General features: G+C 42.9%; 1 protein-coding gene across 2 annotated transcripts; it reads left to right on the forward strand.

Annotated features, from left to right (window-relative positions):
- Positions 1 to 4,033: 4,033 nt before the first annotated feature.
- LOC137533682 (protein phosphatase 1 regulatory subunit 29-like) lies at positions 4,034 to 14,753 on the forward strand. Of its 2 annotated transcripts, XM_068255022.1 has the most exons (2): positions 4,034 to 6,762; positions 14,287 to 14,753. In XM_068255022.1, exons 1-2 carry the CDS (start codon positions 4,410 to 4,412, stop codon positions 14,328 to 14,330), a joined length of 2,397 nt encoding a protein of 798 aa, XP_068111123.1. In that variant the 5' UTR covers positions 4,034 to 4,409; the 3' UTR covers positions 14,331 to 14,753. The 2 variants fall into 2 exon arrangements, with proteins under 2 accessions (XP_068111123.1, XP_068111122.1); XM_068255021.1 differs by lacking the exon at positions 14,287 to 14,753 and having other exon boundaries at positions 4,034 to 6,967.
- The last annotated feature ends 1,145 nt before the right edge of the window (positions 14,754 to 15,898 follow it).

The raw sequence follows: 15,898 nt of genomic DNA on the forward strand, positions 1-15,898 counted from the left end.
CACAGTGGCACCCCTAGCCATGGCTACACCCGGGGCTGTGAGCACCTGCAGCCCTATGGTAGGTACGCCACTGCCTGTGTGTATCGAGAGACACGTGCAAACTAAAACTGGCCCAAAATATAATGCAGTGGGAAGAAGGATGAAAGTTAGAAGAGAATTCCCAAAGTTTTAGATTTCCCGTTTTATAGTCTCACAAGAAGAAACAAAAAATATAAATGGTTTTCTGGCAGTTGCTATGGCAACTTCTGGTGTTGCCGTGACAACTTCCCAGCATGTTTTCTCATTTTCACTTTTTTATAAATGGATTCTGGATTTCAAGCGAACCCATCACAAAAATCACACTTACCTTGAATCAACTGAGCACATTAATGTTGCTGGATAATGTACTTTAAAAAATACGTCCCTCCTCAAATCTTATTGATGGAAAGTGGGTGGGGGCATCGAGAGGCAGAAGGGAGGGGCTTAGGGGAACCGAGGAGGGGGTTTGGCACACAAACTTCAGCAGAGTAGCTCTGTAGCACATCGGTCCACCCAGGGCCGGTTTTTGTACTTTCCAGTGCCGAATAGCACCCACCCAGCCAATAGCATTCTGTCTAACACCTTGACTAGCGATCACTGTTTGGATGACCTCCCCTCTGTCCTGCTGCTCTGCCCCTCGTTCAACAAAGAAGCAGTGCATGCTCTGTCTACTTGCACTCCCTGTAATTTCCTCTCCTGCCTGAGTGTCCACAGCAGCCTATAGCATTCTAGGCATGTATACTTCAGAAATGACGCTCAAATATGAGCAGCACTTGTCAAGCATGTATACCGATAACACTCTTGGCCACTGGCGTAACAATAGGCCCTGCAGCCCCTGCTCCCGCTGGGGGGGCGCTCGGGCCGTTTTGTGGGGGCTGGAGGGGTGGCAGCATGAGGGGAAAGCCTGGGCCACAGTCGGCGGGGAGAGGGGAAGTTCCCCCCCTCTCCCTCACCTCGGGGCTCTCCCCTCCAGCTCCCCTCCAGCTTAAAGTGAACCAGAGACGAAGCACCCTCATGTATTTTACCATAGAAATCAGTGGGAACATTAGAGAAAACATTTACTCTGCTCTCTGTTTCAGCCTCACTGCTAAAAGTGTCTGTTATCTAGCTGAGATAAGAATCCCGGACTGTGCATTGAGTCTGGCTTTGCTATAATGACTCAGCTATAATGATTTCTGAGCAAAGCCAGCAGGGGGCAGGCTTGGACTTGAAAAGACACAAAAGAACACAGTCTCAGCTATAATCTTTCTGTAGCAAAGCCAGCCGACTGCTTAGTCGGGATTCTTATCTTAGAGGTGATAACAGGCAAATTAAACAGAGAACAATGTAACAAAGAGCAGATTAGGTGTTTACTGTCATGTTCCCACTGATTTATAAGGTAAAATACATGAGGGTGCTTCGTCTCTGGTTCCCTTTAAGTTACAGTGTGGGCAGCGGGCAGCGGCGGGCAGATACATACCTTCCGTGCGTTCCACCGCATACTCCTCGCTCTAGCGTCTGATGTCACTTCCGGAAGTGACGTCAGACGCTAGAGCGAGGAGTATGCGGTGGAACGCACGGAAAGGTATGTATCTGCCCGCCACCGCCCACTGCCCACACTGTAACTTAAGCTGGAGGGGAGCGCAGAGGGGAGAGCCCCGAGGTGAGGGAGAGGGGGGGAACTTCCCCTCTCCCCGCCGACTGTGGCCAAGGCTTTCCCCTCATGCTGCCACCCCTCCAGCCCCCACAAAACGGCCCGAGCGGGCCCCAGGGGAGAGGGGGGGGGGGGGGGGGGGGGGCTTGCTCTGAAATTCTGCAGGAGGCCCCGGTGGGGCCTAGTTATGCCCCTGCTCTTGGCCTCAGCTGCTGTGCAAAGCCAGGCAGAAGCGCAAAATTACAAGGAACGCAAGTGGCCAGTGCATGCGCTCCTTCTATGTCCTATGTGCCACTCACTGCAGTCAGAGCCAGAAATGGAGGACAAGGCAGCACAATGGGCAAACTCCCAAACTAGTGTCAGCTCAGGTGTCCTTTAAAGGACCTCTGTCGCGAAAATCTTAAAATTTAAAATACATGTAAACATATACAAATAAGAAGTACATTTCTCCCAGAGTAAAATGAGCCATAGATTACTTTTCTCCTATGTTGCTGTCACTTACAGTAAGTAGTAGAAATCTGACATTACCGACACATTTTGGACTAGCCCAACTTCTCATAGGGGGGTTCTCAGGGTTTTCTTTATTTATAAAAGCACTTAGTGAATGTCAGTTGCTCCGTCCAACTGCCAAAAAGTGTGCAGTGAGCAGGCAGGCTGGCCAGCATCTTTGTATAAATCTTTTTCAGGAATGTCTTTATAAAGAATAAAGGCCATCCTGAGAATCCCCCATGAAGAGATGGACTAACCCAAAACCTGTCGCTTCTGTCAGATTTCTACTGCCTACTGTAAGTGACAGCAACATAGGAGAAAAGTAATTTATGGCTCATTTTACTCAGAAAAAAATGTACTTCTTATTTGTATGTGTGTTTTAAATGTTAAGATTTTTGCAACAGTTCCTCTTTAAACAAAGTGACAATTGATTTAAGACAAGTGCAGGGATACATCTTAAAATGAGACTGGAAGGGGGTTAAACTGGAGCACAGTTGCCATAAACAGGGGAGGGGGCATGGGGGTGACACCATTACCATCAAGGGGAGACCTTGGGCCCATATAGCTGGGTCTTGATCCCTGGACAATATCCTATTGCCCCTATGGAACTCCCTGATTCACATGCACTGCTAGGGTGGGGAGGGGGACCGCTTGTAAAATTTGGCTCCATAGCTACGTCACTGTTGATAAGTATACACAAATTTAGCTAATTTCCATTTAACCCCTTTCTTTAATCATTAAAAAGGCAATAATTCTACTGCAGTAAGAGAAATAATTACTGTAAACATCTCAACTTTATCATATTTTAAAGAGCAGTTTTTTGGTTCTTGCAGCCATCTGACCCCTGCCAGCAGGGGGCGCCTGTGAGCTCTGTGACAAAGTGCCAGCAGCAGCAGCAGCGAGTTGCTGACCTCACACAGATTCATACAACATGCACAGGAGACCGGGAGCCCTCCACAAGCCCAGCTCTCCCCCTCCTCTCCTGGCCTCTCCACCAGAGAACATCTGTGCAGGTTTCCTGACCCCGGCGTTCTTTTTTTCCAGCCCACCCCAAGCAGCCATCTATGCAGCCGCTAAATTGCTATTGTTTGTTTTAAGTATACAGCAATTAGAGAATGATAGTTTCCCTCACACAGTAAATAATATAGCCTCATATATCAATAGCGGCGAATGTAGTATCTGGGCGAAGCGGCGACCTATATTTATCTTCCGTGAGGCCGTGTCAGATGTAGCCGTCATGGATCTAAAATTCATCAGGGGACATTTTCCATTAGAGGTACGAAAAGAAGAGAGGGGGGGGGGGGGTGAGATTGGCGCGGAATCAAGAGAAAAACCAAAACAAACTCATTTCATAATGTTCATTTAATGTTTAAAAAATGTGTCTGAGATGTAGTTTGAATATACAGGTTGGTTTTTTGTTGTCTACCTTAATGTACATCAGCTTCCCGGCTTACCGGTTCCTCATTCTTTCACTCTCCTCCTCTTTATCTTTCAGCCCACTGCCTTTGATTACTGCTATATCTCCCTCTAATCTCCCTCCCTGTCTTCCCCCTTCGGGTGGTGTGAAGATCATTTACATATTTATCACCTACTTTCCCTTGCCTGTCTTCCTCTCTGCTTTCTATATTTTTTCCCTAGTTATCTCTGTTCTATATAATCAAGAATCGCCTTTCTCTCTCTCCCTCCTTCTCTAGCTCTTTCTTCTTAATGTTCATTTCTTGACATTCTGCCTTTTTTCATCAATCTATCTCTCTCCTTTCTACCTCCAAGCCTCTGGCTTTCTCCTCTCTCTCTCTCTCTCTCTCTCTCTCTCTCTCTTTCTCGCCTCTTTCCTTCGGTGCTGACGTAGTCTTCTTCTTCTCTCGTCTCTTTCAGAGCCTGGTGGCAGCTGGAGTCGGACAGAAACAGAGACGGATTCATCTCCTGAAATCTACATCCCAGGGCACAGAGGCGGCTGGCACAGTCACACACACTATCTCTGTCCTCTGCTCCCTGTCATCCCTCTTTCCGTTCATCTTAACTTTCCACGGCTTGATAGAACGCCTGGGAGCACAAACGAGTAACTGTTGATTGCCGACGGGGGATGCGAACTGTTTAATCAGATAACTATTATTTCGAAGACTTGCCCTCGTATCCTGCCCCCACAGAACATCATGTGTAGGATTCTGTCTAGAACTGTGGTACGTGGACCGTGCTAAGCTTGGGCACAAAACCGCCAACGGACGTCATCTCTGCCCCCCTGACCCCTCATCCTTGTTACTTCTGCATCATGTCATGCTGGTGGCTTTTTTTAACAGTAATCCTTTCCTTCTGGTACCTCCCACCGGGCACGCGGAGTGATTGCTGGCTGATTGAAGGTGACAAGGGTTATGTCTGGCTGGCCATCTGTAGCCAAAATCAACCTCCGTACGAGACTATCCCTCAGCACATCAACAGCACCGTTCACGATCTCAGGCTTAACGAGAACAAGTTAAAGATTATTGGCTACGCCTCGCTCTCCCGGTTTGGAAACCTGACGGATCTGAACCTGACAAAAAATGAGATCTCTTACATCGAGGAAGGGGCCTTCTTGGGACAATCCAACTTGCAAATACTTCAGCTTGGATACAATAAGTTGACAAATTTGTCAGAGGGGATGCTCAGGGGGATGCCCAGGTTGCAGTTCCTGTTTGTTCAGCACAATCTTATAGAGGTGGTAACACCAGGCGCTTTCTCTGAGTGTCCTAGCCTTATAAGCATCGATTTATCCTCCAACAGACTCGCCAGACTAGATGGGAATACCTTTGTTGGTCTTCAAGCACTAATGGCATGTGAACTGGCTGGGAATCCTTTTCATTGCAACTGTGAACTCTATGGATTTCTGGACTGGCTAGTCATGTTTAACAATTTCACTCGTAACTATGACCGCTTGCAGTGTGAAAGCCCTAGAGAGTTTTTTGGGTACCCCCTTCTTAGCCCCAGACCCCACCACAGTCGAAACGCCATAACTGTTCTCCATTCCCAGTGCAAGAATGGACCTTACAATTCCTCACCACGTGAGCGGCCAACTCCGTTCATAGCGTATGAGCCAGATGAAAATTCTGGGTTTAGTCCTGGGGATCTTCTGTCATCTGAACCAACTCCAACGTCAACCACTGATTCTTCTGGCATACCAACTATTGAGATCCATCATGTGACAGGAAGTTCGGCCACTCTGATTGTCACCATTCCATACCCTTATAAAAAGATGTATATTCTGGTGCAGTATAACAATAGTTTTGTATATGATGTTACAACTTTGAAGCATAAAAAAGAATATATAACACTGGATAAGCTGAAGGCCCACGTCAACTATACTTTCTGCGTGGCATCCATTCGAAACTCAAAGCGATACAACCATACTTGCTTGTTTGTATTCACTCGTTCAAAGGAAAAAGAAGAATTTTCTCCCAATACTTCCACCACCACTCACTACATTATGACTATATTAGGCTGTCTCTTTGGCATGGTCATCATTTTGGGAGTTGTGTACTACTGCCTGAGGAAAAGAAGAATGCAAGAGGAGAAGAAAAAATCCCTCAATGTGAAAAAGACTATTCTTGAAATGAGGTATGGTTCAGATGTTGACCCCTGTATTGGCACACATGCTTCCCAGAAGCTTTCAGAGCATCCTATTCCAATATCCCGTATCTCTTCACTCCCGACATCTGTTGGTGGGCTTGGTGGAGGGGAAAAAGGAATGCCATCCAAGCCAATGAACTCTCAGATAGGAACACCCAAAGGTCCAAAGGGCACAAATTACATGGAAGTACGAAGTGGAGATGGAATGGACAGGAATCAAAGAGGTATTTCAGGAGGAGACGAGGATGAGGAAGACTTTCGAGAACTGGATAATGGTGAAGGGTCAGCAGCTGAAATATCCACCATTGCCAAAGAGGTGGATAAAGTAAACCAAATTATCAATAACTGTATTGATGCCCTAAAGCTTGACACGGCTTCTTTTTTAGGCGGGGGGGACCCGGAGCTGGGCTACGACTGCCAGTCCATTCCAGCCAGCTCTTCGGGTCACTTGGAACGGTTGAGCTTCCTCTCTCCCCCCTACAAGGAGGGTGTTCATCCTCTTCAGCGCCAGTTGAGTGCCGATGCTGCCACAGTCGCGAAGAAACGCTGCAGCATTTCATCTAGTGGCTCCATAAAGAGCGCCAGGGTATTCAGTTTGGATGTTCCCGATCAGCCTCTAAAGTGTGACTCCAAGTATATTGAGAAGGGCAGCCCCCTCAACAGCCCCATGGACCGCCTCCCTCTTGTGTCCTCTGCCGGGGTGCACCACTTAGATGTGAAGCCTTCCTACCACTGTAGTGAGCATCGCCACTCCTTCCCCGCCCTTTATTACGAGGAGAGTGCTGATACGCTAAGCCAGAGAGTCAGTTTTCTGAAGCCTCTTTCACGTTCCAAGAGGGACTCCAGCTATTCTCAGCTATCACCCCGGCACCATTTCTCGGGATACTCCTCCAGTCCAGAATACTCCACCGAGAACACCCACAAGATATGGGAGCGCTTCCGTCCATACAAAAAACACACGCGAGAAGAGGTCTACATTGCTGCTGGGCATGCCTTGCGCAAAAAAGTCCAGTTCGCTAAAGGTGAGGACTTACATGACATCTTGGATTACTGGAAAGGCGTGTCAGCCCAACAGAAACTGTAACTGACACCTAAGAGGTTGCTAAGGGCCGGTCAGGGCTGTGTGGACATGTTGAGAACTGCTGTGCGGAAGCACCGCGGTTTGCAATTCAAGTTTACATTGGAAGTGGGGATGTACCCTCGTATAAGGAGGGCGTAAGTTAGATTTGTGAGAGCTGCACAGGGAATTTCTGGCACAGACCTCCTCCCCTTTTTAACACTCCCCTGCCTATCTCCACACACAGTATTGGTGACCTTTTTTTTCTTGTTTCTACATTTTTTTTATTTTATTTTTTTTAGAGTTGCTTTTTTATTACAAATATTTTGGCTGGAAAAGAGAAAAAAAATCCTTTTGACCAAAATGTTGCAAGCTGAGTTCATTCCCGACTAGCGAAGGGAAACCACCGTCTCTCTTTTAAGTACTTCAGATGATAGTAATGGTGCATTTTCCTCTCCGATATGTTTGTATAAATGGATGGCAGTATTGTATGACACGAAATTGGCTTAAAATCGACCATTTCACAATGGCGTGATTTTCATTTCCAGAGCTTTGGAGGAGGAAAAAAAAAATCTGTCCGGCATTTATTAAAGATAGAGTGGCCTGAAATGATGTCCGCCATCACAGGATAAAAATAACTACTATTATTTTCATACCGTAGAATGCACTGTTAGGCGGCTCATAGCTAGGAAATAGGCGGTAGGCGGTAGGCGGATCATAGCTTGGAAATATATAGGGCTTAGTGATTACATTAAATTGTATGAAAGTGGGCATAGAATCTCATATAGAGAGCGGCTTAGCGTGCTATAAAATTCCGGGTCCGTTAAAAATGGCGCCGGCCAAATAATGGCGCCAGACAGTGAACGAAAATGTCTTCTAAACGAAAAATATCGTTTTATGTTTTTTTTTCGTTTTAGGTGCAGGCTGGGTGGCTAGTGCAGGCTGGGTACCATAATAGGAGACCTCAGATCAGCGGCGACATGTAGCCTGCCTCCCTCCCTGCAGAGTGCGAGCGGAACGTTAGTATGAGAAGACTCAACGGGACTTGACATGTCTGCAATGTCCGCTTCTCTCCCCGCAGCGCGCCGAGCATCATCTACTAGGTAACAGCGTGTCTCCTTACTGTGACGCGCTGCCGCCAGTACGTGCAGGCGTGTCACAGTGAGGAGACACGCTGTTACCTAGGAGATGACGCTGGGAGCGCTGCAGGGAGAGAAGCTGTCATCGCTGGCATGACGGATCCCGGTGAGTCTTCTCATATCTAACGCACCGCTCGCACTCTGCAGGGAGGGAGGGAAGGGCATTAGTGAGATGCAAAAAGCAAAAACATAAACGAAAAATATCGTTTAGGACAACTGCGCCATTTTTTAACAGTCAGAAACGATAAAAAACATTCTACAATGATTTCCTATGAGGCGCCATTTTTATAAAAACGATGTCTGGCACCATTTTTAACTAGACCCATAAAATTCAGCTTGGAGACTCATTGATGTGTTTTGTAGATAAATCACTCAAAGAGTTTGGGGAGAGGCACAAGAGTTTAAAGAACAACCGTGAATTAAATCCACCAGATTCGGCCGCTTCAGGATAGCCTCTGCAGTGTGACCAGATCTACATTAAGGGCCAACTCCGACCAAAAAAAAGATTTAAAGTAAACTGAACATAGTGTTCAATGACCTGAACGTTATAGCTTTTTATTCACTAGTAAGACCCAAAAGCACCTATTCTGGAGGTTAAAGTCTTCGGACCCTATGCAATTCAGTTTTTCTCCCAAGTTTTCTCCCAGGAGTAAATTTTTTCAACGTCTTCAGATAACTTTTCAGCATTTTGAAATTGAAAAGGTACCAAAAGTAGGTGAAAAGGTATTGCCAAAATTATTCAGACTATCTTATTGCTTGCCAGTGGCTTAACCCATGAGCAGATCTAATACATTTCTCTCGTTTGAGATAAGTGTACTGCTTTTGGCCACAGTTGGCAGAACTCATTGTGCTCTAAATTTTTGAAATGCTTTGATTTCTGTCTACTGGCAGAAAATATAGAAACTGAAAGCAGAAGTCCTCTTTGATTGTCTTACACTGGCTCCTAGTGGCCATACAAGTGGCCATACATCTACGTTACAGCAGTACTTATTAGAAGCAGGGAAATGTAAGAAATAAGAAAACAAAAAGTGCTGAAATAAATTGGCCTGGACCACTTGCAAGCCTCTAAATAAATTGGCTGCTAAAGGGTTTTATTTATAAAGTGTGAAAATATCCCTTAGGAGAAAAACTCAGGAGAAAAAGTTAATTGCATGTGGGCCCAAGTCTCCTTATACTTAATTGGGCTTTAATTGACTTAAAATGAGTTTCTGATCATTGATGGGACATGCTTGTATTTAGTGTTGGAAAAGTGATCTTGCAACCTGTGACCTTCTCAAGACCCTGTCCACTCGCTTGCGGGCGAAAGTGCAGGATCCCAAATATGAACACCAACACTACTTGTGCTGTTGATTTTGCCTTGTATCTAAAATACAAACTGATCTGTGCTAACATTTATATTACAAAAAATGAGCCAGGAGTAGCTCATCTGCCATACTATCCAAATCTACAGTACAAGTAAAAATTTCTAGAATTGGACTTCGAGTTAAAATGAAGCTTTTGATCAATGGCTGAACATTCATGTATTCCTAGTTTTGCTCCTGCTTTAAAATACAACCGTATCCCATGTTTATCTCTAAAAAAAAAAAAAAGCCAAAAGCAGTCTGTACATCTGTACTCAGAGCTAGTATATTCTTATTTAGGCAACAGAGATGTGACTGATAACGAGTGCAGAAAGTGAATCAACACCAGTAGAAACAGTGGAGATAGTTTTAAAGTGCATTACTGAAACAGAGGCAACCACACACTGCAGCTGGTTTACTATCAGTATACACGCAGGGCACATATTTATACTCTACATGCCATGTTTGTAATGCCTGTTTCTTAAATTAAATGGTACAGTTAGAATGCATTATTGATCAAGACCTCATTTTACATTGTTTTAAACCCAATTACCTATAAGTATGCTAACATCATTTTCCAGTAACTCCGAACAAATGTAAACCTCAAAGCATTTAGGTCTGCTCACTATAGCATCTACTTATCATCATTTGCTTTTGGCCTAGTCCCAGAAACATGGGTGATAGGTAAAATCCTACCATACATCAATTTTTTGAAAAAGCTTTTGTGAAGTAAGTTTCTTCTTCTAGCATAATGCAGAATTAGGGCTGGTGCACTGCACACTACAAGAGCTTGTCTAAGTGCTTTGTGATTTTAAAAGCTCTTGCTAACGTTATACTATGTGTGTGTTCACACTGGAGTGATGTGATTTAAAAAAAATCCCCCTAGCATTGCATTCGAGTTTTTCAGAGTCACTAGTGCTTAAAAAGCGCTTATTTTGCGCTCCAGCTCTAAGAGGACTTTCGGCAGTCCAACTGCTGGATCACCTCTGCTACCCCCAGGCCAGGGTGGGGATGAAGCCCCTTTAGGATCCAGAGGTAAGCACCTCAGGGGCACTTTTTTCACTTCAGGTTCACTTTCAGATTTCTTTTATCTCCTTATCGAATGATCTCATAAGTGAACTTTCCTTGAGATAGGTTTGTGAATCCATTCCATAGGAACTAATATAGCGACTTCTGCTACAGTCACTATGAGCTGTAGGGACCAGGAAGGGCCTTCTCCATGCTGTAGGACTCTCTACATCCCACCACAGTGATTGGCTTTCCAGCAAGGTACACGGTTTTGTTTAAAGCATTAAACGCAGCATAAAACTAATCGCTCAAAGCATGTTATTGATTTTCAAATTACTGGAAGGGTTAATATTCAAACTTTCCACTTCACTCAGTAGCTAATAGATAAGATTGCCATCGCCAAAATGATGAGATTGTGTTGGAAGTGTACTAAGTTGTGGAAACAAGGCAGAAAAGTTTCTGCTGTATCCATGGTGGGAGCTCAGACCTTCCTCTCCTTTTATAGCTCAGTAATTACTTAATTACAAGTCAATCTGATCATTTGTCCTGCAGCCAGCAATTATGTTAATTAGCTTCAGTGAGGTGTAAATATGCATTGAAATTGCATCAGGTCAGTCTTAATGCTTGACCGGACTGGCTCTTATTTGCTGTTGTTGTGTTTAATGTTTTAGAACAAAAATGCAATTTTGAGTTTCTGACTTTAACAGTATGATAGCTTTAAAGAGAATCTGTACTCTAATATTCTTACACTAAAAAGCATACCATTCTATTCCTTATTTTCTCCTGGGCCCCTCTGTGCTGTTTCTGCCACTCTCTGCTGCAATCCTGGCTTGTAATTAACAGTTTTAGGCAGTGTTTACAAACAAACTAACCAGCTTGTAATAGGTTCACATATACAGAGTGTGTGAGTCATTCAGAGTGTGCAGGGGGCCTGCAGAGGGTGTGTATCGCTTCAATGACAAGCAGCCCTGCACATTCCACACATTCAAAGCCTTAGCCCGACAGACACGACAGGGGAAAGATACATTGATTTATTACAGAGACAGTGTAATTAGGAAAGACTGCAGTAAGCCAGAGCAGATTAGAACAGGCTTAGGAACTTATAGGATAGAAGAACTAAGGCTGAAAAAATAGTTACAGAGTCTCTTTAAGAATTTTCCCTTGTTCAGTTCCGGGTTTAATTGAGCTTGACAAACCCCCTCATTAGTGGCAACAGCGCCTTTTAGCCGCTTCTCCAGAAACCTAGGCTTATGTACCAGCTGCAAGCATCATACAGACCTGCTTTATAATAACGAAAAAGACAGATACAATGTATTGCAACCAACCTAATGTTTACTGATGTGTTGGGGAATAGGTTGAGATGATGATCTAGACTGTGCACCACCAGATAAGGCCACAGCGTATAGAATTTCTTTTAACTGAATAGAAGAACATTTAACAAGGGACTTGCATTTACCACCGAGACCCAGATATGCCCCTTATCTGATTTCTTTGTGCATTCCTTCCTAGCTCTGCAAAACATGCTCACTTAACTGCTTTGAAGTGTGAGTTCTAATCACGACACTGGTTCTATAAAATATTTTGTACAAACGCATTCATTTATACTAAACAGCGATCATTGTTGGTTGTTTAAACGCCAAGGAGCAGTAAGCTTACAAATACAGAGACAATAATATTGTCCACAAATGTGTCTTTAAAAGGTTTACAAGGCTCTACAGACTTGAGATGTTGCGTTACGTTTTGCTGGGTAGATTTTGCTCTGTGTAATTACCAGCCATTTTTCCTGAAGGTATTTAGTAGTTGTCGGTCTTATTCTATAGATGTGCCTTTAGCCATGACGTCCACCAAGATTTCATGTCTATTTGGTACAGATGAGATAAGATGCTACTAATAATTCCATATGGCCTGCAAATGTATTGCAACTTGGAGTTGGGCCATCCAAATAGACATAAAGGGAATTTGATTGGCTCAATCCCTATCTGCACCTAGTGTCCATAAAACTTGCATGATAAACTGAATTAATAGCACCTTGTTGACCAAGGTGGGTATAATGGTCCTTAGTGAAAGGTCGTCAACCATTGTTGAGAAGATTTTGACCACCCAATGTGGGCCTCGAACTAACAAACCAAAAGCTTCTCCTATGCGTTTGAGACCCACATTAGGTGGTCAAAAGCTTCTCCTACGGGTTTGTGGGTTTGAGACCTACATTGGGTGGTCAAAATCTTTTCGATAGATAATGGGAAGAAAACACCTTGTGAGAAAGAAACCCTTCTCCATTCCCATTCATACCTCCCCTTCTCCGCAGACATAAACACAAAACCTTGGACAAGTTGAGCGCTCATATTCTTTGACCGGTCTGGCATCAGAATTGCCGCGCAGTTAGACCATGATCAGACATTAATATTAATGACAATTAGTGACTGAAATCTTTGGAAGAAGAATAAATATTTTGGGGGTTTTGGAAAGTTGTGTGAAACCAAAAAAAATATTTAATAGCTTTTTAAGAAGCCTTTTTTCCCTTTGTGAAAACAGTGTATGAGAAACCATTGTTTAAAGTGAAACTGTGTCTGAATCCAGTGACCTTGTGTAACATAAACTTGTGAAAACATCATACAGGTTGCCTCCTGGCCACACTAATTTGCTTGTATTGGCCAACTACCACCATATCTAATCATGTGATATTGGTGACAGGATTAGTGGGCTCCAGTCCTCCAATATCCTATGAGAAACATGATACTGCAACCTGAGGCCTCGTGTGTGAAGCATTTGTGTTTGTTGCCCACAGCAACCGGTCATATCGCTTGCTTCTGTTGCAAAACAGCCCTGTAAAATGACGGATCAAGACAGGAAACATTTGAATGGAACCAAAAGTAATCCTCACGTACAATGAGGAAGGCAAACCCAGGACACGGGAGCACAGACTTCCTGTTCCCTCACTAGAGACTGAAAAACATGATTCAGAAAATCGATAAACCAAAACAAAGAAAACAGATGGCACATAAGGCCTTATTGTCACTTATCGAATAGGTACAATGTATTCAGCTTGTTAAGCCTATTGTTGACACAGCTTTGCTTTAAAGAATGACTTTGTGATCAAGAAATTTGGCCCAAAGTATGCTGCTGCTAGAGCACTATCGGAACCATATATTTCGGTATCTCCCCTCTTTAGATCGGCAAAGCGATTGCTGCCATTCAGTCCATCTCTAGTCAAGATGTTAAAGTGCAGCCATTTCCAGATTGTGATTGAATATCATTGGCTTGTCAACCACTTGCAATAACTACACAGAAACTGAAGAATGGGCACATTATAGATTTAATCCTATTTAATATTCTTCCTAAACGGGCCTCACTCTCATCGATGTCCTGTAACAGGTATTTTGCAAGCCTTTGGTTATAGCAAAAACTAGAGCCAACGTCTTGCAGTTCACTAAAGTACGAAGGTGGAGACATCACCCTGGATGATTCTGGTTGAAGCCAAAAAAATAAATCTTAAAATTGACTTAACATTGATTAAGTGCACTTAGATTTGGACTGACTGGTTGCATTTTTGAAACTTAAATATTCTCATTCCTTAATTGACCGGAAGGCGTGCCCTACGGCATATTAAATTGCACACTGCGTGTTCTAGCACACTGGGCCTTATTTATGGCATCTTCAAGTCAGATCATTGGAGCTAAAAAAAAAAGTGATTCTCAAAAAAACTGGCCTTTTTATGTAATTAAACATTGACTGCTTTTGGTTGGCAAGGGTTTTGAAGTTGTCCTTTGGTCTGTTTTAGACAAGGATGAAAGTCGCTAAAAGTTTAACAAGTTAGCAACAGTGTGTCCCTTGTGGTGCCGAAATCCAATCCATAAGAACGCTTTTTTTCCTTTTTAAATAAATCTAGGGCAGTTATTTTAGGATCACTTATGATGTCCAATAATCTGAAGCCAGAAATGCCTTTGGTAAATCAAACCTACTGTCTCTAATTTGTAGTAAAAAAATATACCTTTTGACTTACAGTTTTCAAAGCCCACATCTTACGAGGTCGCGCAGCAGAAATATAGACCCATACCCAAGCCATCAGAAGTCCATCTTCAAAAGCAAGTTTCATTTCTTTCCCATACTTCATCAAGAACCGCTCATAGCTGTGACTCCTCTCATCATCGTCCATTACGTGAAATCAGCTTGCAACATCCTTTTCTCTAGTTAACGAGTGCATGGGTTTACCTTTTGTCACTTCCACCTTGCCCTGTGTTTTCTTGACTTTTTAGAAGGTAACTGACGTTTCCTATATTATTTATCTTTAAAAATGTACCCTTTGCTTACGAGTGGTGGAGGCGTCCATTTTGTGAGAGAAACCAATATCCAGCCTATCAGTTCACTCGAAATCGTGTCAATGACAAGTCTTGCTCCATGAGTATCACTTCAACTCACAAAATGGTTGCACAGCTGCGAGAAAGCAAAGGGGAACTCTTCTTCATGTTTTTTCTGCCGTATTTTCAAAGACATTATCTGTTTTTTGACTTCTTGTTTTTTGTCTTTTTTTTATTTTTTTTTGGGTGGATTTGGGGGGTATGGGAGGGTTTGGGGAAAGGGTTGGAGGGACTTGTACAAAAAGGTTTTTGGCTAATGGTTTTCAAAACAAAACAAAACAAAGGAGATGGGAACTGTATTTTTTGCATGCATTAGTGTAAAAAAAACAAAACAACAAAAAAAACAAAAACAAAAAAATACAAAAGACAAAGACAAAAAAATAAAGTAAGAAGCACTGGGCACAGTTCACTTTTAGCATAACTACAGCAGTGATACGTGGCGATATCCTGCCTGCTGGAAATTGGCTGGTATCTGATGGGACAGATGAAGTTTGACATCAGGTAATCAGGGATTTATAGCAACTTGTAATTAAATGAATTTAAGATTGTTTTATTACTATATGATTTATTTATATTATTACTCAGTGCTAGAGAAAAAAAGGATTTAAACAAAATATATTTATATTTTTAATTAGGTTCATTTCAAAATATGAAAAAAAAAAATCAACCTTAAAAAATGGACCAATCAACTTGAAAGCTCTTTATTACATAGCAAAAATTATATTAGAAATAAAAAAGTATAACAAAGATAATTGTTAATAATTACATTCTGCCATTTTATCATGTTATGTAGAGTAAGAGTATTCCCGAGTCAAGGAAACTGTCTAAAAATTGGTATACGGTAGTTCTTCAAAAAGAGCCAATCAAAATGTGTGCTTTATAGAACAGCTCACATGATCGATCTGTTTCTCTGGGCAACATTTACACTTTTCTATCAGTTTTTCTTTTAGCTTATCAGACCAATTCAAAAGTTAATAAAATATATACACAGAAAGCAACAACAAGTATAATTGCTAAATATTTATGGCAATGGAAGAATATGAAACCAATGAGATCTAAACGAATGCCAAGATACCTTATATACTCGCATATAAGCCGAATTTTTAAGCACAAAAAATGTGCTGAAAAGTGACCCCTTTGGCTTATATGTAAGTCGGTGGAGCAGCACGGATGGTGGAGCAGGCTTTGTTACTGGCATTGGAGCGTAAGAATCATGCACTAGTGATCCTGCTCTTGCCAGCTGGCTCTCTGCTGTGTCC

The sequence above is a fragment of the Hyperolius riggenbachi genome, chromosome 9, assembly GCF_040937935.1.
Source record: "Hyperolius riggenbachi isolate aHypRig1 chromosome 9, aHypRig1.pri, whole genome shotgun sequence".
Classification (NCBI taxonomy): Eukaryota; Metazoa; Chordata; class Amphibia; order Anura; family Hyperoliidae; genus Hyperolius; species Hyperolius riggenbachi.

Excerpts from the sequence above, each read along its gene's own strand:
- LOC137533682 (XM_068255021.1), top strand. The coding sequence starts at position 4,410 with ATGTCATGCTGGTGGCTTTTTTTAACAGTAATCCTTTCCTTCTGGTAC.